The 26,700-nt window shown below is 33.6% G+C and overlaps 1 protein-coding gene across 1 annotated transcript in view; it reads left to right on the forward strand.

Moving 5' to 3' along the window:
• The window catches only part of ADAM32 (ADAM metallopeptidase domain 32), a 147,036-nt gene that overhangs the window by 54,551 nt on the left and 65,785 nt on the right, over positions 1-26,700 (forward strand). Inside the window, exons 10-13 of the mRNA XM_081045781.1 lie at positions 4,258-4,339; positions 11,546-11,682; positions 16,216-16,393; positions 24,712-24,804. Of these exons, the coding sequence (XP_080901907.1) occupies positions 4,258-4,339; positions 11,546-11,682; positions 16,216-16,393; positions 24,712-24,804 (490 nt within the window). The remainder of the gene's footprint in view (positions 1-4,257; positions 4,340-11,545; positions 11,683-16,215; positions 16,394-24,711; positions 24,805-26,700) is intronic.

Consider the following 26,700-nt stretch of genomic DNA (forward strand, 5'->3'; position numbering starts at 1 on the left):
GTCAAGAACCATATGATTTCACTGATATGTGGGATATAAAACTGAAAGTAACAAAGGAACAAGACAAATGAAGAAACAAAAGCTGATAGACATAGTTTAGTGGTTACCAGGAGGTAAGGGGCGAGGGGTTGATAGATGAGGGTAAACGGGGTCAAATATATGGTGATGGAAGGAGAACTGAATGGGTGATGAACACACAATGTGATATATAGATGATGTAATACAGAATTATACACTTGAAACCTATGTAACTTTACTAACCATTGTCACTACAATAAACTTTAATAAAAAAGAAAATTTTTACAATAGGAAACCATTTTCAACTGAAAAAAAAAGAAAATTTCTTATAAACCTGATTATGTGTTGGTGAACACTTTCTGTTCTTGCTTGTCTGGGATACTCTTTATCTCTTCTTCAATTCTGAATGTTTTCTTTCCTGGGTATAATATTCCAGGTAATAGATCCCTTTTTTTCAGGACTTTAACTATTTCCTGCCACTTCCTCCTGGCATGTAGAGTTGCTACTGAGAAATCAGCTGAGAGTCTAATGGGGTTTCTATTATATGTGACTTGTTGCTTCCATCTTGCTGCCTTCAATATTGACTCTTTATCCTTAACTTTCTTTTAATTATCATGTACTTTATTTTCTATTTTATTTTTTAAGTTAAAGTTTATTGGGGGTGACAATGGTTAGTAAAGTTAACATAGGTTTCAGGTGTACAAAATTCTGTAATACATCATCTATATTATCAAATTATATGTTCACCACCCAGAGTCAGTTCTCCTTCAATCACCATATATTTGATCCCGTTTACCCTCATCTACCACCTCCTCCCCCGTTACCCTCTGGTAGCCACTAAACTATTGTCTGAGTCTGTGAGTTTTTGTTTCTCTATTCTTAATTTTTGACATTTTAATTATAATATGTATTGATGTGGACCTCTTTGGGTTCATCATGTTCAGAACTCTGTGATTCTTGAAACTAGATATCTGTTTTCTTCGTCAGATAAGGAAAGTTTTCAACCATTATTTTTTCACATATACTTTCTTCCCCTTTTCCTATCTTTTCTCCTTCTGGAATCCCTATAATGTGAATGTTAGAGTGCTTGATGTTGTCCTAGAGGTGCCTTAAACTATTCTAATTAAAAATATATATTTTTTTCATTTTGCTTTTCAGATCAGATGATTTCCATTATTCTGTCTTCCAGGTTGCTTATCTGTTCTTCTGTATTCACTATTCTGCTGTTGTTTCCTTCTAATTGCTTTTCATTTCCTTCATTATAGTCTTCATCTCTGATTGGTTATTATATTTTTTATTTCTTCATTGATGTTGTGTCTGGGTTCTATTCTATCCTTAAGTTTGTTGAACATCTTTTATGATTGTTTCTTTGAATTCTTTATTTGGCAAACTACTTACATCTGTTTTATTAGAGTTTTACTCTAGGGTTTTTTCTTGTTTCTTCAGTTGGGGCGTATTCTTTTGTCTCTTCATTTTGTTTGATTTTTATGTGTTTGTTTCTCTGAGTTAAGTGAAATAGCTGTCTCTATCAATATTGAAAAAGTAGTCTTGTATAGAGTGGCCTGTGTAGACTGTATGTTGGCTGGTTTTGGCAGTTCAGTTGGAGTCGGGGCGGGCATGTATGGTGCCTGATGTGCTGCTTGGCTAGGAGTAGGTTCCAGGAAGGACAGCCAGGTGTACATGTGTGTGCAGTTGCTCCCTGTTGTTCTGGCTGTCCATGGTCAGAACAAATTGAGTGAGGCAGCCTGATGTGTGCATTTCCCTTCTGGTCTAGGCAGGTTTGCACTGTGTGTACATAGCATGTCCTGTTGCTTCAATTGTCTGTTGCCTTAGCCTTGTCTGGATGGGGCTGCTCTGGGTGGGTGGGCCACAGTATCCTACTAGTTCCACACTTTTACATGGAAGGGGAAGCCCTGTGTGAGAGCACTGCTGTGCCTTGCCAGCTCCTTACTATCTTGGGGCTTGGAAGCCCTATGTACACATTCAGCCCAGTGAGTGTGTACAGCAGCACCACATTGTACCTGTATGATCAATTTCTGGTGGAGGGTCCCTGTGCATGCATGCTATGCCTCTCTCTGGTTCCTTTTGGAGCTAGCTCTGTGTGGGGTGGCTGGGAATGCACTATCGTGGCTCTACAGGTTGGCCATAGCACCTGAGTAGAGCTCCCACCCACTATCCAAATGCAGGGAATCATAAGAAATGGCACTTATTGGTTCCTCAAGTCCTGGAGAGTTCCCTCAGCTCCCAGAGTGCTCTATGTGTTGTCTCTCTCGTTTATTGTACAGAAGCTCTTCAGTTGCCCCTTAGTTGTCTCTCAGGAGGAATTGCTCTAAATATACGTCTCCATTTGATGTGTTCTTGGGAGGGGGCAAGCTCAGTGTCCTCCTATACCACCATCTTGGACCCACTTTATATCACATTTTCTTTATCTGTTCATCTGTGAATGGACACTTAAGAAGTGGGCCTCTTGGGCAGCATCCTGCATGGCTGGAGGTACTCACTATACTCGATAGTATTCCTCTATGGTAGAAATCACGGCTGAGGGAATCTTTCATAGCACTGTGCTGTGCTGCCTTTGGGGAATAGTGACATGGTTACAGTGAAACTCTACTTAGCTTCTTTAGTGTATCTATTCATAGATTTTTTTTTTCCCAGTGGGGCACTATGACCTCTCCTCTGGACTCTTGGACTCTCACAAAGTTATTCTCATCTGTTAATGGTTCTCAAAATCATTGTTTTGGTGGGGAATAGGAAGCTGGAAACCCCTATTCTATTATATTGCTTATGTCACTCCACAAGATTATTGCTAATACATTATCTCTACTTGCTTGTAGTTTACAGGAGAAAAAAAGGAGGGGTCCAAAATAATGTATATTAAAAAGTCAAATTTAAGAAGTGGTAATTAAATTAGAAGTTGGAACGCAGAGTTAGGCATACTTAAATTCAGAGAAGGAGGTTGAAAGCATTCCAGGTTATGGAATCAATGAGACTAAATAATTTGTATTTCTTTTCAAAGAACTACATAGTCTTTTCAAAGAGTATGGATTTACATATAAGTTGTATGTATACTTGTATTTGGAACTGTAGCTGAATCTTTGAAGGAGTGTAAGGATATAAGAAAAATTGAAGAAGTAAAACATTAGATCTTGACAAGTGATTGATGTGAAGACTGGATGGTGGGCAATATTAAGTAAAAAATAACTTATTCTGCTCAGTTCATATGCATAACATTTTAGGGGGAGTTTTATCTATTGAGAGAACTATCTTGGATGAAGAAAGAATATAAACAATACTTAGACATTGCAATGTAAAGCCAAAGTTGGCTATTAAGAACAAATATTTGAAAACAAGTACTGGAGGGGTTAGATAGAAACAATATCAGAGAGACAGAATAAAGGCAGCAGTGGGGAGATTGTGTAATTGTAAAGTGCAGTTGACACCGAAGGGATGTTTTAAAATGAGAATTGAGTACCAAGCTTTTTTACACACATCCTGGAATGTTTATTTTGGTGGGGGCTCTAAAGATGACGTAATTTATGTTTTGAGCATATACCTTTGTTGTTAAGAGTATGAGTATGGCTCCAGATTCAGACTGCCCAAATTCATATCCTTCAGTAGCACTTATTATTTGTATCTCCTTGAGGAACTTACTTATACTTCCCATCTGATGTTTGATTTTTTCAAGGGGGATAAAAATAATATCTATTTCACTGGCTTCATTTGAGTATTAAACAGACTAATTTATGTAGATCTCTGCAAATTGTGCTGATGTTATACAACAATTTTTATGGACCCTTACTCAAAGGAGAATAACAATGTTAAATTGTAGAACAATCAAGTCATTCCTATGAGAAACCGGTGAGCTTTTCTTCATGCAAGTGAAAAATTTTAACCCACACATTAAAACTATTTTTCATTGTCAGTCAGCAAAATGCTTTTGATCAAAATATTTGATCAAAGTTTTTGTTAGCCTTAAGCAAATGTGAGGAGAACAGTAAAGGAAGACATCAAAAACTTCGATTCACTGGATATGTTTTAGAAATCCAGAGAGTTTAATCTCATTTAATTAAGAATACCTTCCAAATTTGAAACAACTAAGGACATATGGAAACATTGTAACTGAATTTGCTTCAGACTAGGATTTTATGAAGTACAGTCAGTTTATTAGCAAGAATTCTCACATTTGAATTGTTTGTCAAATGAATTATAAATGTTTGTTTGTTTATTTATTTATTTTAGCTATAGAGAGTATCCAGATTATGTGGGAGCAATGTTTCCTGGAAAGATGTGTGTTTCTCATTATTCTGCAGGCATTGCTTTGGTATGTAATTATTTAATCTTATTTTTAAAATTATGCATTTGAAACTTATCCCACATTGTAGCATTATTTTATATAGTTCACATTTATATTTACATTTAGAAATTAAATTTATTTTCAATTACTGTTAAAAATTTAAAGTGTGTAGAAGGAAGAGTATTCTGTAGAATAAGTGTATTATTGCAATTGTTTGGAAGTTAAAGTGGAACAAAAAATATCACAAATACACATACAGTCTTTAATATATAGAATAGTGCATTATGAAAAATTATCTGTAATGAAATTTTGGTAACCCAAATAAGATTATTGCTTGTAGATATAAAATTGGAGAAATAGTCTTACAGATAAAATAGCTTCAAAATCAAAACAAATGATCAACTAAAAAGTATAATAAAAATCCTTTAAAATGTTTCAAGCAGTATTTAAAAGAAACTTTTATGTGCATTTTAAATATATATAGTACTAATAAATATTTTATGTATATACATAAATTATTGGTACAATTAGATGCATCATTGAAAGGTGAAGTAATTTGTTGAGCCATTACCCGCCCTATTCCTTCTTTTGCAAAACAAGTTTAAGTACTATATATTTTTTTAATTATAATTTGTTGTTCATGTCCACTTTTTAATGTACATATGGGAACATACAAAGAAATTCATATAATCTCGCATCTCTCCACTCAGTAAGTGATCACTATACACACTATACTTAGCCCTCTCTCTCTATTTGCCATACACATATTCTTAATACTTTAATAATGTTTATATTATTAAAACATATTATTATGATATAGTATGACATAATATACATATGTATACATGTATATATACATATTATGTCATACTATATAGTATACATAATTATATATAATAGATATTGTCATTTTCATATTTACATTTTGTTATTTAAATAATACCTATTTACCTTAGACAATGTCCATTGATTATTTGCTATGAAAAATAAGAGTTGTAAAATAGTTGTACATTTCTCATATCCATTGTCAAGATTCATAAAATGTATAATTCTGTTGAACTTTTGTACTTTGTCTACAAGTTGATTTAATAATTAAACCAATAATTAATACTTTATAGTATTTTGATATATAAATAATATTAACTATTGAATAAAGAAATATTATGCTAGTAAAGCTTTGGTGGTCAAAGGAGGATCTTTTAGGTATCATGCTCTAACAGTAAGTTGTTTTTAATTTACTTTTATGGGTGAAACCAACTGCTAAAGAATATTAAACCTTATCTTCCTTGTCTTGGAATTCTTTGTTACACGTATTTTTCTGAAATACTCTTGAGGTTTTTTTAAACCGTGTGTATAAATGGCAAACATTGAATTATTTTATTAATGAAAATACTTTTGCTTTCCCACATTTGATTGATAATTTGGCTAGGTATGAAATCCTAGTTCTCATATCTTTCTATCTCAGTGTTTTTTTTTTTTTCTATCTCAGTATCTTTTTTTTAATGGCAAGGAAACTTGAGGGTGTTTGTAAGAGAATTTGAACTGGTTAAGGAGGGAAAGAAGTCAGTAAGGAAGTTAGGGGCAGTGAAAATTTAGGAACCATGGTTTGGATGTGCTGGTGGGTACACAGATTGTTGGAGTTGGGGTGCTAGAGGAGTGATTAGGAAAGACATCAGGTGGTCAGGATGTGGGGTGCACTTTATAGAGATGATGGAGGGTTGCAGTTATTGGTAAAGATCTGTTGACAGGGCTTAGTGTGAGAACCATAGGAATGAGTGGCTGAGACAGGGTGTAGGATAGAATAATTGGAGGAGATGAATTCAAGGAATTATTCTTTTACAAAGCTTTTATACTTACACTTTTATAAAACTTTTATATTTCTTTGTTTAAAAGCTCTGATACTTTTACCACAATTGAATATTTCTCTAAACAATTGTTTTTATGCTTTAAATATCAGTTGTACCATAATGTGTCATTCTGCAATTTGAATTTTTTGGTTTCCAGTTATAATTGTGAGATTTATTCATCTGGCACATGGGATTCTAGTTAGTTTTTAAAAGACTTTATTTTTTAATAGAAATTTTAGGTTCATAGCAAAATTGAGAGGAAAATACAGAGATTTCCCATTCTTTCCCTCACTATTAACATTCCACACCATACTGGTATGTTTGTTGTAAATGATGAACCTACACTGACACATTATAATCACCCCAATTCCATAGTTTACATTAGGGTTCACTCTTGCTGTTATACATTCTATTAGTTTTGACAAATGCATAGTGACATATTTCTATCATTACTATTCTATCATAGTATCATATGATACATTTGTATCATAGTATCATATAGTTTCACTGTACTTAAAATCCTGTGTGTCTAGTTAATTTTTTGCTTTGGTTTTTGATATTTTGTAAATATACCATACTATATCCTTTATGCTTTACATGAGCATTTTGGTTGTTTCTATTTTTGCCAATATTTAATAAACATCTCTATACATACATCTTTCAATCTCCATTTGATTCTTTTTTTTTAAATAAAACAGAACTTCAGTTTTTAGATAAGCAATATTCCTGTTCATACTTGTATATGAAGAAATCTTCATTTCCTAGCCTCTTTTGTAGCTAGATTTTTCTAAGTTTCATCTGGTGAGATGCAAGCAGAAATAACATTTGGAACTTCCAGGAAACTTCTTTAAGGGAATGGTACCCATTCTTCATTGTGACTTTTCTCTAATCTGCTCTTTCAAATGACCTGTGAAGACAAGGTCATTACCTTGGCTGGATGGACTAGGAAGCTGGCAGGAGTCAGATTCCTGAAAACCAAGAAGCCGCTTGTATGTGTGTGTGAGAGAAATTTCTTTCTACTCTAAGTCATTATTTTGAATTTCCTGTCTCATGCAGCTATATCCAATCCTGGCAATTAAGGAGTATTTCTTGTAATCAGCATATATTTTCTCAATACAATTTGAAAATATATGTATTTTAATTATGTCAGTTTAAATTATGCCAATTTTTGTGCTTATTGGTAGTTTTAGAATTAATGCTGTCACCATATTTTCCATTTTTTTCTGTTTGCCTCCATTTCTTTGCCTCTGCTGCTTTGCCAGCAGTCCAAAATCACTAAAGGAAATTATAAATAATATTCTTCAGGCAGAAGGAGAGTGATCCCAACTGGGAGATCTGAGCTTCAGAGGGAAAGAAAAGTAATAAAGGAATTGTTTGAACATGGCCTGCATCAATCAATAATAGTTGTGTCTGGTGATATTACCCTGTTTCCCTGAAAATAAGATCTAGGTGGACAATCAGCTCTAATGCGTCTTTCAGAGCAGAAATTAATTTAAGACCTGGTCTTAATTAAGAGCTTAAATTCAGGTCTTAAATTAATTTTTGCTCCGAAAGACGCATTAGAGCTGATTGTCTGGCTCGGTCTTGTTTCGGGGAAACATAGTAAAACAGGTACAATATTAAATTACCATAAATGACAATAATGTGTCATAGGTGGTTGGCTGATAACACAGTTTACTTCTGTGGAAAGCATGTGCCAATTCATGGACCATGTTTCTCAGACTCCTTATATCTGGATGGAGCCATGTAATATGAATAGGAGTAATGTGTGTCACTTCTTGGTTGGAGCAGTTAAACCTGGTGTGAGCCTTTCTCCTGGTGAGCTTCATGGGAAGGACATAAACAAAGACAGGAACACAGTATGTAATTATTTCAGCAGGAACATAAGTAAAGCTACCACTAACTAGGAACATCTACACTGGGCTTTATGTGAGTATATTAAACCACCAAGATTTTCTAATCTTGTTTGTAGAAGCATCTAACATTACCTTAAATTATGCATACCATAATACATAGGTTGAAGGAGCGTAAATGGGGTTAAATAACAAAACAAAATGAAATGCATTTTTACATACTGGCAACAAACATAAAACAAAACTTTAAAAATAGCATAAAATCAAGAAGTTTTGGGATAAAAAGCCATCAAAAGATGTATAAGACCTCCACAGAGAAAATAAAACATTAGAATAAGTGCCTAAAATCCTGGATTGCAGGCAGTATTATAAACATGCTTACTCATCCCTCCCACCTCAATTGGTTTGCAGGGTGAATGCAGTCCCCTATAAAAACCCTAGCAGGGCTTTTTTTTTTTTTTTTTGGTGTGTGTGTGTGTGTGTGTGTGTGTGTGTGTGTGTTTGTGTAAAATTGACAAGCTAAATCTACAACTTATATGGTGATGCAAAGAGTTAAGAATAACTAAGAATCTTGATGAATACTATAGCAAACGGTTGTACTGTCGTTGAATCAAAGCTTATTGTAAAGCTTCAGTAATTAAAGCAGAGGTAGACAAATAGACCAATGGAACAGAATAGAGAGTTCCGAAACAGAAAAATGATAGGCATATAGTTAATTTTTTGCAAAGATGACCCTGTAGTGTACTTGCTAGTGGACGATCTCTTTTTTAATTGGGCTAAAGTTGATATAGAACATTATGTAAGTTTCAGGTAAACAACATTATAATTTGACATCAGTATACACTACAAAGTTATCAGCACCAAAAGTCTAATTATATGGATTTAAAAAAATTGGTTTCAGGTGTACAAAACAATGTAATAGTTAAGACATTTACACCCCTCACAGTGGTTACACCCCTTCCCCAATCTACTACCCCTCTGACATCATATATAGCTGTTACAGTTCCACTGACTCTATTCCCTATGCTGTATTCCACAACACTTGACTATATATTAAATTATAGGTGACATTCAATATTATTTAGTTTCAGCTTCAGGTGTACAGAGCAGTGATCAGGCATCTACACTGGCCTCCCTAATAAGACAAGTGCCCATCTGATACCCTACATAATCTTTACAACATTATTGATTATATTCCCCAAAATGTCTTTCATATCCCCGTGACAATATTGTGGCTATCAATTTGTGCTTTATAATCCCCTCCCCTGCTCCCTCATCCCCAACCCCCTCCCATCTAGCAACCATCAGTTTTTTCTCTATATTTCTGAGACTATTTCCATTTAGTTTACTAATTTATTCTGTTCGTTAGATTCCACATATAAGTGAGATCATATGGTGGTTTGTCTTTCTTTGTCTGACTTATTTCACTTAGCATAATGTTCTCTAGGTCCATCCATATCTTTGCAAATGGTAAGATTTCATTCTTTATGGCTGAGTAATACTCCACTGTATAAATGTACCACCAGTTTCTTAATCCGGTCATCTGCCGATGGATGTTTTGGTTGTTTTTATGTCTTGGCTATTGTGAATAGCGCTGCAATAAATATAGGGGTGCATATGTATTTTTTAATTAGCGATTTGGATTTCTGTGAATAGATACCTTAAAATGGAATTGCTGGATCATAAGGTAGTTCCATTTTCAGTTTTTTGAGGTACCTCCATACTGATTTCCATAGGGGCTGCACCAATCTGCAATCCCACCCACAGTACACAAGAGTTCCCTTTTCTCCACAGTGGATTGTTTTTTTGAAAAATGTAACTTCACTGCTACCTGATGCTATTCAAAAGATAACATTTAGGTGGATTGTAGATCTATGTAAAATTAAATCATAAAGCCGTAGAAGATAAATAAGGAATATAGCTTTATGACTATAAGCATAGGGAAATATTTCTTTTTTAAAAATTATTTATTTTTTCAGTTATACCGTGTTTCCCTGAAAATGAGAACCAGCCGGACTCTTTTGGAGCAAAAATTAATATAAGACCCGGATATTATATTATAGTATATTATACCCGGTATTATATGATATGATATGATATATTATACCCAGTCTTATATTAAAATAAGACTGAGTCTTATATTAATTTTTGCTCCAAAAGATGCATTAGACCTGATGGTCTGGCTAGTTCTTATTTTCAGGGAAACAGAGTAGTTGACATTCAGTATTATTTTATATTAGTTTCAGGTGTACAGCATAGTAGCTGGATTTTTATATAATTTATGCAGTAATCACCCAATTAGTTCTAGTACCTACCTAGCATGATACATGGTTTCTGCAGCATTATTAACTATATTCCCTATGCTGTATATATATCCCTGTGACTGTTTTGTAACTACTAATTTGTACTTTCTAATTCCTTCACATTTCTCACTCGTCCCCTAAGCCCCCTACCATTTAGCAACTATCTGTTTCTCCTCTCTATCTATGAGTCTATTTCTGTTTTTTATTTTTTGTTCATTTTTTTGTTCTTTAGATTCCGCATATATGTAAGGTCATACGCTATTTGTCTTTCTCAGTCTCACTTATTTCACTTAGTATAATACCCTTTAGGTCCAATCCATTTCACAGGGAAAGATTTCTTAAAGTAGACACAAAAACTATAATCATAAAGGAAAAGTTGGATGAATTGGACCACATCAAATTAAGGAAATTTTGTTAATGAAAAGACATTAAGAGAGTGAAAAGACAAGCCACACAGTAGGGAAAGTATTTGCAATGTATGACTAACAATGACTCATATACAGAATATATAAAATGCTTCTATAAATCAATAAAAGGTGAATGCGGTAGAAAAATAGACAAGATACTTTAATAAACACTTCCCAAAAAAGATAGCCAAACTGTCAAAAATTATGTGAAATGCAAGTTAAAACTTAATGAAATATACTACCTTATATCCACCAGAAATTATAACATAAAAAAGACGGATAACACTAAGTGCCCCATTCACCTTGGCAAGGAAGTTATTTGTGCACTTGTCAAATATATGACAAGAATGTGGTTTTTCCTGATACCAGTTATTGTGTCATTGAGAGTACTAGCAGAAAGAAAGTAGCACACTCAAACTCAGTAATTTGGTTATGTGGGCATTTTATGAGCTGGGAGGCTGTGGGCTTTACTAAGTGTATATGAGAGCTGTTGAAAGAAATTGGGTAAATTGAAGATCATGGTCCATATAACCAAAAATGTAATGTAAAAACAAGCCTTTTATATAGGTATGGTAGCTATTCATTATGTTAGTCGTTTAGCTGTTAGATCATGGCAAAGCTTGGCCTAGACTCAATAGGCTTATATCTCAGTAAAATTTCTTAAGAAGAGCTTCAGTTTCTCAACTGTCCAAGGAGCTATATTTCCCTGTTCTTAAATATTTGCTAAAACAATAAAAAATGTTCAGAATTAGAAAAATATTGTTTTTTACCACCCTTCAATGAATTGTCTTTCGTTTGAATTTTTTTTTTATTGCTAATGTAGTATCCCAAGGAGATAACTTTGGATGCATTTTCAATAATTGTCACCCAGATGTTGGGACTCAGTCTGGGAATATCATATGATGACCCAAAGAAATGTCAGTGTTCAGGAACCATCTGTATAATGAATCCAGAAGCTATGTAAGTTTTTAAAAAATAATATGTATATATTGGTTATGTTTATTTTGTTTTAAATATTTGAAGTGCAAAATATATTTACTTATAGCACAAATTAGTTATAAATGGATCAAGTACAATAAAATAGAAAAACTGAAAATTTCAGTGTGAGAGGAGTGTAGAGGAAGACATATGTTTAAGAACAGTCAAGGATAACAAATACAATAAGGACAATATGTTAGCAAAGGAATTCTCCTAGGCTGTGTATTTTATGAAAGCACTTAGTAAGGGTTTTTAAAAATATGTCAGCAGGACAAAACAAGTAGCCTTTATTTTTAGACAGAATGTTTGCTTTTGCTTTTAGACTAGTTTAATGTTGTGGAAAAACTGCCTTCCAATGACTAAGTCTTACTTGGAAGCTCCTAATCAAATATATGTGTGACTATGGCCAAATTACTCAACCTTGTTTAGATTTATCTTGTTCATATTTAAAATGGTAATGATTATACCTATTCTCTTATTTTACAGTGATATGAAAATAAAACAAGAATAGGAAACTGTTTTCTAAAATGTAAAATCCCATAAGTATGTGATGGAGTAGTTACAGTAATTTCTAAATTTGCCTATGTTCCGAAATAGTATATCAGACAAAGACTAGAGCAGGTGTCATTGGTAATTATCCATGGTCAGACAGTTAGTTTGTGACAGACCTGAATTTTGAATCCAGGCATTCTGGCTCTAGAATCTGTGTTAATAAACCTTTAGGTTTTTATGGTGCTTTATAATATTAAAATGCTTTCATACACATTCTCCAGTTTGTTAAAAATCTCTTGTGATGTGTGTAGGGCAAGTGTTATATGAAGTTTTTCAAAATCTAATGTATCTGTATATCTTTCGCATCTCCACAGTGTATCTCATACATTATTTTATGTAATTTTCAAAGAAGGCATGTGAGTAAGTAAGGCAAATATTATTATTTCCATTTCATGTGTTCTTCTTTTTTTTTTTTAAAGCCCCTGGAGTACAGAGAGCCTAAATGACTACATTGGATATACAATTAATTAGTGGCCAAAATTCAGCTGATGTCAGTAATCACCAGTGACTTGTTGGGCATGTCTATAAGTCAGAGAGTTGAATTAGGCACTTGGCTTACTTAATGTTATTTAGTCCTCACAACAACCCTATGAGATGGATGGGTATTATTCCTGTTTTGTAGATGAGAAAACTGAGACTTAGAGAATTGAATCACTTTGCCTATAAGCCTCATAAGTCACAGTGTTGGTACTAATTAGCAAGTTAATATAACTCAAAAAGTTTTGTTATGTTCTTTACTCCACAATGACTTCATATAGAAGACTGTTAATATATTGGAATCAACTTAAACCAAGTAGCAGAGGTCATTAGTATATATTTTTACAAATTTTATTCTTATGCTTAAGTGATCATTTAGCATATTATTTTGATGATTTAATTTATATCTACTTTTTTAAAAATGGGTAGCTCATGTTTTAAATCTTTACATTCAATACAGTCTGCATGCACAATTGAGTTTAGAAGTGGAGGGAAAAAGGAGACATAGAAATTGGCAATAGCTATGAATGTAGGAACCATGGTCAAGGTTTGCTCACCTCTCTGGTTGCATCATTTTACAAAAAGGCAAAAACATTTAGAAGGAGCATACAGTTATTAATTATTCAAAGAAATCAAATTGTTTTATTCATATTCCTTTCTCTTATCCTTGCTAAGACCAGCTTCATTAAGCTATGAAAGTTTGATTAAGGAAGAGGGCATACCACTTTGGAGTATGGAATACATTGAGGGGAACATAGGCTTTGGAATCATTCACTTGTTTGCTAATTTTTCTAAACCTTAGTTTTTTCACCTGAAAAATGAGGACCCAGATAGCTACATCACACAGTTATTATGAGGATGCAAGTGATTAAAATACATATATATATATATATATATATGTGTATGTGTGTGTATATATGTATATACAGATATATATACATAATTTATTATTGTGCTTATATCTCTTGTTATTTGAGGAGTAGGAAAGACCTAGGAAAGTATTAAAATGGTGGTGTAAAAATACACAGGAGCAGTGAGAAATGGAATATTGGCAGAAAAACAGACACACTGATCAATGGAATAGAATTGAGAACCCAGAAATAAACCCACATATATATAGGCAGATAATTTTCAACAAAGGAGCCAAAAACATACAGTGGAGAAAAGAAAGCCTCTTCAAAAAATATTGCTGGGAAAATTGCAAAGCGATGTGTAAAAGAGTAAAACTAGACTGCTATCTGTCACCATATACCAAAAGTAACTCAAAGTGAATCAAAGATCTAAATATAAGACCCTAAACAATAAATTGCATACAAGAAAACATAGTTACGAAATTTATGGACCTTGGGTTTAGAGAGGTTTTTATTAATTTGACCTCAAAGTCAAGGGAAGTAAAAGCAAAAATAAATGAATGAGAATATATCAAACTAAAAAGCTTCTGCAGAGCAAAAGAAGCCATCAACAAAACAAAGAGGCAGCTAACCAAATGGGAGATAATATTTGCAAATCAAACCTCCAATGAGGGGCTAATATCCAAAGTACATAAAGAACTCATACAATGCAACAACAAAAAATGAAACAGTCCACTTAAAAAATGGGCAGACAACCTGAACATATACTGCTCCCAAGAAGACATACAAACGGCCCGCAGACAAATGCAAAGATGCTCAACCTCACTAGCTATAAGGGAAATGCAAATCAAAATCATAATGAGATACCACCTCACACCTATTAGAATGGCTATTATCAACAAGATAAATAATAACAAGGGTTGGAGAGATTATGGAGAAAAAGAAACCCGCATATACTACTGGTGGGAATGTAAACTGGCAGAGCCACTATGGAAAACAGTATGGAGGTTCGTCAAAAAATTAAGAATAGAATTACCATATGACTCAGCGATCTCTTCTGGGTATCTACACAAAAATATGAAAACTTTTATTCGTAGAGATGCGTGTACTTCTATGTTCATTGCAGCATTATTCACCGTGGCCAAGACATGGAAGCAACCAAAGTGTCCTTTGATGATGGGATAAAGGAGATGTGATATACATATATGTATATGTATATATACAGTAGAATATTACTTGGCCATAAGATTAGATGAAATACTGCCATTTACAACTACATGATGGATCTTGAGATTATCATGCTAAGCGAAATAAGTCAGACAGAAAAAGTCGAGAACCATATGACTTCACTCATATGTGTGATATAAAACTGAAAACAACAAATGAACAAGACAAACAAACAGAAACTCATAGATACAGACACAATTTAGTGGTTACCAGAGGGTAAGGCGGAAGGGGGGACGGTAGATGAGGGTAAAGCAGGTCAGTCAAATATTTGGTGATGGAGGGAATTCTGGGTAGTGAACACACAATCCAATAACCAGATGATGTATTATAGAATTGTACACTTGAAACCTATATAATTTTACTAACTAATATCATCCCAATTAATTTAATAAAAACTGAAAAAAATACTTAAAATTTCTTAAAATATACAGTACAATATTGCTAAATATTGCACTGTGCTGTATAGCAAATTTCTTGAATGTATTCATCTTGCATAAATGAAACAACTCCTCATGTTCCCCTTCTCCTAAGCTCTGGCAATCACCATTCTACTGTTGACATATATGACTTTATTTTAGATGCCTCTTGCAAGTGAGACCATACAATAGTTGTCCTTCTATGACTGGTTTATTTCACTTACCATAATGTCCTTAAGGTTCATCTATGTTGTTGCATATGGAATATTTCCTTCTTTTATTTCAGACTGATTAATATTCCATTTCATGCACATTCCACTTTTTTTTTTATCCATTCATCTGTCAATGGACAGTTAGGTTGCTTCCATATCTTTGCCTATTGTGAATAAGGCTGCAATGAGCACGGGAGTGCAGATAATCTCTTTGGGATGCTGGTTTCCATTACTTTGAATATATACCCAGAAGTGGAATTGCTGGATCACATGGTAGTTATATTTTTAATATTTTGAAGAATCTCTCTACTATTTCCCACAGAAGCTGTATCAATTTACATTTCCATAAGTAGTGTACCAGGGTTCCAATTTCTCCACATCCTCACCAGCACTTATCTTTTTTATAAAAAATGATAATAGCCATCCTAACGGGTGTGAGGTGATATCTCATTGTGGTTTTGATTTGAATTTCCCTGATGATTAGTGATGCTGAGCACCTTTTTATATACCTGTCTTGTTTGGAAAAATGTCTATTTTTCCCATTTTCTAATGGGTTGGTTGTTTTAGCTATTGAGCTGTACTTAATTTTGTTTTAATAAGGACATGTATTCCTGTGAATGAAATCACATGACCTCCTCAGGAATGATTTTGGCATCTAAGCATGTGTTATGAACATTTATCACTTCCTATTAAATTAAGCATTTTGAAATTAATTTAGGTAATATAGAATTGTGTTTTCAGAAGTATACTGCCAATGATCTTATATGGATTCATCTTTAGGAAATCCAGTGGTGTGAAGACTTTTAGCAATTGTAGTTTGAGTGACTTTGAAAATTTCGTTTCAAATATCGGTGCTGCCAAATGTCTTCAGAATAAGCCACAAATGCAAAGGGGTCGAGCTATCTGTGGCAATGGCAAAGTTGAGAGCAGTGAAATCTGTGACTGTGGTACTGAGGAAGTAAGTCTGAAAACTAGGAAAATTAATTAATAAATTTATTGTTTTAATCTTTTTTTCATAAATGTTACATATCTCAAATATGACTGAGTACCATGTAGAATATTGACAGTTAAATCAACGTTGAAATACATGCAAGAATATACTGTCTAGGTTTTACAGGTTGAAGAGTTTTGAATAAATATAAAATGTACTCCAAAATAATTATTGCTGATGGGAAAAATGAGAATCTAGAATGAGGTTTTGGGTTCCAGACTAAAATATATAAGATCTTTTCAAACCCATGCTTAACCTTTGAACATTTTATAAATGTCTTACTGAAGAGTAATATGACAGTAGACCATCAAGTGTCCTTTAGGGTCTTACTTCATAGTGGAATCAGTAGTATGGTAAAGGAGTACTGGGTTAATATTACAGTCTGAATAGTGGGTGATTTTGATAGGGAAGTCCTGAGAGTATAATGAATGCAAAAAGTCCAGGATATAATCCTTCTAGACAATTCAGTATTTGCAGTATATAGCAGATATCATTAATTTCCATGATTACAAGATAGATGGAAATGATACTAGGGTTTGATACATATATGGGCTTGAATGTACTTGTACCTGTATGACATGGTTTTAATTGCTATGCCTTTCTTTGTCTCATGTTTTACCGTTTGGTAGAACAAGTCTTCCATCTTTACTCTTATTCATTTATTTTTAAATCAATTTTGTTGGGGCATAATCTACATACAATAAAGTGCACTCATTTTAAGTATACCAGTTGATGACTTTTGACAAATGTATGTAAGCATTGGTGCAGTTAAGGTACACATTCTTTTCATTATCCCCAAAAGTTTATTCATGCCCCCTCTGCAGTCATGTAACTTCTCATCTCCAGGCAACTTCTGGTTATGTCAGTTTTGCCTGATCTAGAAAGTCATATGAAAAGAACGATATAGCACATATTCTTTGTGTCTAGCATCTCCTTTCAATACAGTGTTTTCGAGATTCATCCACATTGTTTTATGTCTTAATAGTTTCTCCCTTTTTATTTTGACTAATATTTTATTGTTTGGATATACCACAATCTGTTTTTCCATCCATCTGATAATGGACATTTGAGTTGTTAACAATATTGGGCCATTATTCTGAATTCCTAAAAGTTGAATTGCTGGGTCACATGATAAGTATATTTTTATGATAAACTTCCAAACTATTTTCCAAAGCGTTGTATAATTTTACAATCCTATCAGCAACATATACAACTTTTCTTTCCTCCACATCCTTCCCAGAATTTGATATTGCAGCCTTCAAATTTTAGCCATTCCGATGGTTTTGATTTGTATTTTCTTGATGACCCTAATGATGTTGAGCATTTCTCATGTCTTATTGGCCATGTGTTGTTTGAATAATCTGTTCATATCTTTTGCCAGTTTTTAAAATTAGGGTTATTATTATTATTACTATTATTATTATTTTTATTGACTTGCAAGAGTTCTTTGTATAGGCTGGATACCAGTCCTTTGTCAGACATGTATATTACAAATGTTTGTTTACAATCTATGGGTTACCTTTTCAGTTTCTTAACAAAATCTTTGAATAACAGGTATGTGTTTTAGACAGTCCATTTTATCATTTGTTTCTTCTGTGGTCACGCTTTTTCTGTCCTAAGAAATCTTTGCTTAACAAAGGTCATGAACATTTTCTCCTATGTTTTCTACTAGAAGTTATACGATTTAAACTTTTACGTTTAGTCTGTGATGCATTGGAGTTTGTTTTTGTTGAGAGATTTGGGTTGACATTCATTATCCTCCATATGAATATCAATTTTTTAGCAGTATTTGTTAACATAACTATATTTTCAACATTGTTTTACCTTAACATCCTTATGAAAATAAATTATCATACGTGTGTGTCTATCCCTGGGTTCTTTTCTGTTCATTTGTATGTATATCCTTATGCCAACTCCACATGGTCTTAATTAATGTACTTTTACAGTAAGTCTTGAAAGCAAATAGTGTAAACCATCCAAATTTGTTCATCTTTTCCAAGATAGTTTTACTATTCCAGGATCTTTGTACTTTCATATAAATTAGAGAATCAGCATGCAAATGCAGGGACTTTGGAATTATGTTGTATCCATATATCAATTTTGGGGGAATCTTACCAATATTGAGTCTGCCAATCTATGTACATGGTGTACCTCTCCACTTATTAAAGTCTTCTTTAATTTATTTTTTCTAAAGTTTAATGGTTTTTTTTTTTGATTTTTATTTTATTTTATTTATTTATTTATTTATTTATTTATTTTTTTATTAGTTTCAGGTGTACAAGACAAGGTAATACTTAGACGTTCATCATTTATATCCCTCACACTGTGAACCCCCCTCCCCCCATCCACTATCCCTCCGACCTCACACTGAACCATCACATTATATATATAAAATTATAGTTGGCATTCATTAATGTTTAGCTTCTGGTGTACAATGCCATGATCAGGTGTCCACAGTATCCCTGAGGTGGTCTCCGAAATAGGACGCATGTCCATCGGATACCCAACAAAATCTTTACAACATTATTGAATACCTTCCCCAAATTAATTTCCAGAAAACCCTGAGGCCATCTTGAGGCCACCAGCCGCCTCCCAATCCCTTCACCTTTCCCCTTATCCCCAACCTCCCCCCCCCACACCCATCTAACAACTCTCGGTTTTTTCTTTGTGTCCCCAAAACTGTTTCTGATTAGTTCATTCACATAGTCTATAGATTCCATATATAAGTGAGATCATATGGTACTTGTCTTTCTCTTTCTGACTTATTTCACTTAACATAATGTTCTCTAGATCCATCCATGTTGCTGCAAATGATAAGATTTCTTTCTTCTTTATGGCTGCGTAATACTCCATTGTATAAATGTACCACCGCTTCTTAATCCAGTCATCTACCAATGGGCATTTCGGTTGTTTCCATATCTTGGCTATTGTGTAAAGTGCTGCAATAAACATAGGAGTGCATACAGATTTTTGAATTGGAGTTTTGGATTTCTCTGGATAGATGCCTAGGAGTGGAATTACTGGATCATAGGGTAGTTCCATTTTCAGATTTCTGAGATACCTCCATACTGTTTTCCATAGAGGCTGCACCAATCTGCAATCCCACCAACAGTGCACTAGCGTTCCCTTTTCTCCACATCCACGCCAGCATTTGTTGTTTGTTGATTTATTGATGATAGCCATTTTGACTGGAGTGAGGTGGTATCTCATTGTGGTTTTTATTTGCATTTCTCTGATGGTTAGTGAGGTTGAGCATTTCTTCATATGTCTTCTTGCCTTCTGTATGTCCTTTTTAGAGAAATGTCTCCCCAAGTCCTCTGCCCATTTTTTAATTGGGTTGTTTGTTTTTTTGGAGTTGAGTTGAGTAAGTTTTTTATAGATTTGTGATATTAATCCCTTATCAGATATATCATTGGCAAATATCTTTTCTCATACAGTAGGATCCCTTTTTGTTTTATTGATGGTTTCCTTTGCTGTGAAAAAGCTTTTTAGTTTGATGTAATCCCACATGTTTATTTTTTCTCTTACTTCCCTCGCGCGAGGGGATATATCAGTGAAAATCTTACTCCGGGTAATGTCCATGAAGTTTCTTCCTATATTTTCATCTAGATATTTTATGGTTTCAGATCTTACATTTAAGTCTTTAAGCCATTTTGAATTTGTTTTTGTATATGGTGTAAGGAGGTGGTCCAGCTTCATTTTCTTGCATGTGTCTGTCCAGGTTTCCCAACACCACTTATTGAACAGACTGTCTTTACCCCATCGTACATTCTTGCTTCCATTGTCGTAGATTAGATGGCCATATAGGCATGGAATTACGTCTGGACTCTCTATTCTGTTCCATTGATCTATGTGTCTATTTTTATGCCAGTACCATGCTGTTTTGATTACTGTAGCCTTGTAGTATAGTTTGAAATCAGGTATCGTTATACCTCCCACTTTGTTCTTATTTCTCAAGATTGCTGAGGCTATCCGGGGTCTTTTATGGTCCCATATAAATTTTAGGATTATATATTCTATTTCTGTGAAAAACGTCGTTGGTAGTTTGATAGGAATTGCGTTGAATATGTATATTGCCTTAGGCAGTATGGACATTTTAACTATATTAATTCTTCCTATCCATGAACATGGAATGTGTTTCCATCTATTTATGTCTTCTTTCATTTCTTTCTTCAGTGTTGTATAATTTTCTGAGTACAGATCTTTTACATCTTTGGTTAGATTTATTCCCAGATATTTTATAATCTTTGGAGCAATTGTAAATGGAATTGTTTTTTTAATTTCTCCTTCTGCTATTTTATCATTGGTATATACAAATGCAACTGATTTCCGAATATTAATTTTATATCCTGCTACTTTACTAAATTCATCTATCAGTTCTAATAGTTTCTTGGTGGAGTCTTTAGGGTTCTCTATATATAGTATCATATCATCTGCATATAATGATAATTTTACTTCCTCCTTACCAATTTGGATGCCTTTTATTTCTTCCTCTTGTCTGATTGCTGTGGCTAGAACTTCCAGCACTATGTTGAATAGAAGTGGAGAAAGTGGGCAACCTTGTCTTGTTCCTGATCTTAGGGGGAATGGTTTTAGCTTTTCCCCATTGAGTATGATGTTAGCTGTGGGTTTGTCATATATGGCCTTTATTATGTTAAGATATGATCCCTCTATTCCCACTTTCTTAAGGGTTTTTATCATAAAAGGTTGCTGTATTTTATCAAATGCTTTTTCTGCATCTATTGATATGATCATGTGATTTTTATTTTTCATTTTGTTAATGTGGTGTATAAAGTTTAATGGTTTTGATAGCATTATTTTAATATTTTATTTGACAGTTGTCCATTGTTAATGTGAAAATACAGTTGACTTTTGTGAATCCACCTTGTTTCTTGTGTTGATTAAAAGTGTTGAAAGTGGGGGCGGCCGGATGGCTCAGTTGCTTAGAGCACGAGCTCTCAACAACAAGGTTGCCGGTTCAATTCCTGCATGGGATGTTGGGCTGCGCCCCCCCGCAACTGAGATTGAAAATGGCAATTAGACTTGGAGCTGAGCTGCACCCTTCACAACTAGACTGAAGGACAATGACTTGGAGCTGATGAGCTCTGGAGAAACACACTGTTTTCCATTATTCCCCTCCAAAAAAAGTACTGAAAGTGGTCTTTGCTTTGTTCTTATTTTTAGGGGGAAAACTTTCTGACTTTCACCATCAAATATGATGTTAAATATAAACATTTCTTTAAAACAGATCCCTCTATCATGTTGAGGACGTTCCCTTCTATTTCTAGTTAGCTGAGAGATTTTTTTTTTTTAAATAAATTTACTGGGATGACAATGGTTAGTGAAATTACATAGGTTTCAAATGTATAATTCTGTAATACATAATGATATTGTGTGCTCACCTCCCAGAGTCAGTTCTCCTTCCATCACCATAGTCAAGAATTAATGTTGGATTTTGTCAAATGTCTTATTTCTGCGTTTGTTGAGCTCATCATATGAGTTGTCCTGCCTTTTTTTCCTGTTAATATGGTGCATTTCATTGATTGGTTTTGAATACTCATCCAACCATGCATTCCTGACATTAGCCCCACTTTGATTTCTATCTATCTATCTATCTATCTATCTATCTATCTATCTATCTATCTATCAATCAATCAATCATCTGTCTGTCTGTCTGTCTGTCTGGATTTAATTTGCCAATATTTCATCAGGATTATGACACTTACTTTTATAAGGACATTGTGGTCTGTATTTTTTTTCTTGTAGTATTTTCTTGTAGTATTTTCATCTTGTTTTGATGTCAGAGTGATTCTTGACTCATAAAATGAGTTGGAAAGTGCTCCCTTCTTTTTGAAAAAATGTGTTTAAGATTTGTATTATTTCTATTTATTTATTTATTATTTTTATTGTGGAAGAGTACTTAATATGAGATCTTCCCTCTTAAATCTAACCTTCTAGGAGGACATTTTGCATTTTGGTTTATGCTCCATTCTGAGTTTTTTTGTTTGTTTGTTTGTTTGTTTTTTTGAAAGGTATAGAGAATGTGCATGTGAATGTGCAGTTGTCCAGCACCATCTATTGAAAAGACTATCCATTCTCTATTGAATTGCATTAGCTCTATTGTCAAAGATTTTTGTTCTCTGTGTAGGTCTATTTCTGGGATCTCTATTTTGTTCCAGTTATTTCTTTTTGGTATATTATTTTTTAGAATACCACACTGTCATTATTAGAGTTTATAGTAAGTTTTAAAGTTGAGCATTGTCAGTCCTTTAATTTACCTCCTCCTCCTCCTTTTTCTTATTATGTATTATATTGACTGTTCTGGATCTTTTGCCTCTTCATATAAACTTTATAGTCAGTTTGCCAACTCACTAGAATTTTGATTGGAATTACATTGAATCTCTAAATCAGGTTGGGAACTACTGACAACTTAGTAATTTTGAGTTTTCCTGTCCATAAACAGGAGAGATATGGAATATCTTTCCATTTATTTATACCTTCTTTGATTTCTTTTCGTCAGAGGCTTGTAGTTTTACTCAGGTAGATTTTGTAAAATTTTGTTAGAACTATTGGCAAGTACTTCATTGTTTTGGTGTTAATGTAAATGGTATTATGATTTTTATTACAGATTCCCATTTTTTGTTGTTATACAGGAAAACAATTGACTTTTGTGTGTTAACTTGGTATCCAAAAAACTTGGTGTAATCACTTATTAGTCACAGGCGGTTTTTTGTTGCTGTTGTTGTTTAGCTGATTATTTGGAATTTTCTTTAAATAGGCAATCATGTAATTTCTCGACAAAAATAGTTTTACTTCTTCCCAACATGTATTTTTTTTAAAATTTCATTTTCTTGTCTTATTGTACTAGCTAGCACTTACAGTAAGATTTTGACAGGCGTGGTGAGAGTGGTCATCTTTGCCTTGTTCACCATCTTAGGGAGAAAGCTTGTGACAACATAAGTGTGATGTTAGCTGTAGACTTTTTCTATATGTTCATTATCAGATTGTGGAAGTTTCCCTCTGCTCCTACTTTGCTAGCATTTTGTATAAGAAGTGAGTGTTGGATTTTGTCATATGCTTTTTCTACGTGAATTGTTATGGTCATATGAATTTTCTCTTCAGCCTGTCAGTATGATGGAGTATATTAATTGAGGTTTGTATAATGAACCAGCCTTGCCATACTTGTGATAAGACCTACTTGGTTGTGATCTATAATTCTTTTTGTACATTGTTGGATTTGATTACCAAATTTTTTTTGAGGATTTTTACATCTGTATTTATGAGAGACATTGGTCTGTAATTTTCCTTTCTAGTAATGTTTGGTGTGGGGGTAACATTGGTCTCATAGAATGAGTTAGGAAGTGTCAACATTAATGGTGGGAGAGTAGTGCGTATATCATTCTATGAGGTGATGATAATAGGAGCTCCATGTTCAGTGCTTCTCCTGGATTCTGTCCTAGGTGCTTTTTCTCTTGGCTATTATATTTTGTATCCTTTCCATACAATAATCCATAACTGTGAGTATACCAGCTTTCAGTGAGATCCATGAGTTCTTCCAGTAAATTATCAAACCTGAGGTTAGTTTTGGGAATCCACTGAACTTGTGATTGGTGTAAGAAGTCTTGGGAACTATTCTCTTTACATTTGCAGTGGGCCTAAATTCTACACACCCTTTCCCTGCCAGCTTTATTGAGGTATGATTGACAAATAAAAATTGTATATATTTAAGATATACAGTATGCTATTTTGATATGTCATACATTGTGAAATGATTCCCACACTCACACTAATTAACATATCCATCACTCACACAGTTACCATTTCGTAGTGTGTGTGTAGTGAGAATACTTCATCTGTTCTCTTATCAAATTTCAAGTATACGATCCTTTTTAAACTGTGGTCATCATGCTGTACGTTAGATCCTGAGAACTAATTCATAATATAAATGAAAGTTTGTACTTTCTGGTCACTGTCTACCCTTTTCTCCCACCCTCCAGGCACTGGTAACCACCATTCTACTCTCTGTTACTATTATCCAATTTTTGAAAAAAAATTGTTCCACATATTTTGTCCTGTTTTCTAGTTGATTAAAAGTTAATGTGATTCCAGTTACTGTTTTTACTTGAAGTACCTTAATATTTTATTTATTTAGAGATGCAAAAATCTATATATGTTCACAGCATTCATATTCTTTCCCAAAACTCAAAAAAAGTGCAGTAAGTGTAGCTCCTACTAAAGTTTATGTTATGTTATGACATTCTTACTTGCGTTCCACTCATTCATAGCAATGTGGACCTGACAGCTGTTGTGAACCTAAAACTTGTGTGCTGAAACCAGGATTCGAATGTGATAAAGGATTATGCTGCAAGGACTGTAAAGTAAGATTTAAGATTATTATTATCTTCCAAGTATATAATGAATTATATCTGGGATTCTTTAGAACACTTAGACCTACAGTTCTAAGTCAAATAAATGACCTATAAATAAAGAAGAAGATACTAAATTCCAAATCAGTCTTCTGATTTTGTAAACTTTAGCTTACAAAAAGGATGTTGAACCTTCTAATGCCATTATTCTCCCTAATGTGATGCTGTTATTTTTAAACCTTGATTGAGAGCTATTATAGGATTCGTCAATACAGAAAATCTCTATTAAAAGGGATTATTTTTATTCACTTTTCCAATATTACTATTTTTATAAATAAAAATGTTACTGGTTGTGATAGGTATCTGTAAGTATGTAATTGAAAGACACAACAGTTTCCCATAAATGTATAAGTAATGAAACTCATTAGAAATGCTACATGTTTTTCTAATTAAAGTTTATTGGGGTAACAAACCTAGTAAAGTTACATAGGTTTGAGGTGTATAATTCTGTATTACATTATCTACATATCACATTGTGTGTTCACTACCCAGAGTCAGTGCTCCTTCCATCACCATATATTTGATCCCCTTGACCCTCATCTACCCTACCACCGCCCTCCCCGCTTTCCCTCTGGTAACCACTAAACTATTGTCTGTGTCTATGAGTTTTTGTTTCTTTGTTTGTTTGCCTTATTCTTTTGTTGTTTTTAGTTTTATATCCCACATATAAGTGAAATCATATGGTTCTCAACTTAAAAAAGAAATGCTACATATTGGCACAAAACTTAAATGATTAACTTATTATTCAAAAATCATCTGTTTTAAAGATCACATTTTAGCTTATATAGTTAAGATGTTGACTCCTGTCTCCTGTTCTCCTTTTCAGCTCTTTCAATATATTTGTAACAGATTTGTCATATGAGAATCCTTTTGTTGAACTGCCTACCATGGGTTGGTTCTATGTTCTTGACTGTCCTTCACTGACACAGTTTTATGTTATTTTTCTCTAAACCTTACCAAGTGGTACATTTTTATCTCTGATCTTTTTAGTGTCATCTGATCTTTTTAGTGTTACCTGTTAGTACATTTTTATCTCTGATCTTTTTAGTGTCACCTGATCTTTTTAGTGTCACCTGTTAGTAAACTATCAATTAAGAAGTATGAGATAAGTAAAGCTTATGTTCATTGCAGCTTTATTTACGGTGGCCAAGACATGGAAACAACCAAAGTGTCCTTGGATAAAGAAGATGTGGTATATATACACAATGGAATACACTTCTGCCATAAGAAAAGATGAAATACTGCCATTTGTGACAACATGGATGCATCTTGAGATTATTGTGCTAAGCAAAATAAACCAGAAAAAGTCGAGAACCATATGATTTCACTGATATGAGGTATATAAAACTGAAAACAACAAAGGAACAAGACAAACAAATGAACAAAAACTCATAGACAATAGATTAGTGGTTGCCAGCGGGTAGTGGTAGATGAGGGTAAAGGAGGTCAAATATATGGTGATGGAAGGAGAAATGACTATGGGTGGTGAGCACACAGCATGATATATAGATGATGTATTACAGAATTACACTTGAAACCTATGTAACTTTACTAACCATTATCACCCCAATAAACTTTAAAAAAGTATGAGATAGATGCCCATTTAAGATTCTTTATATAAATTTTCTATATGTGGAAATTTTAACTGTAGGATAATTCAAGAGATAGATTACAACTGGATTCCTTCCTCTCCAAAGACTTGAGGGGCGTCTTTAAATCACCCTTCAGTTTCCCTCTGTTCATTCTGTTTAATAACATTATGTTTCAGATTTACCATAGAATTACAAATATTCCAAACTTACAAACTATGGTTTGAATAAATATATTTCATTTGGAATTGTCTAAATT

This window comes from Rhinolophus hipposideros, assembly GCF_964194185.1.
Source record: "Rhinolophus hipposideros genome assembly, chromosome: 4".
NCBI lineage: Eukaryota > Metazoa > Chordata > Mammalia > Chiroptera > Rhinolophidae > Rhinolophus > Rhinolophus hipposideros.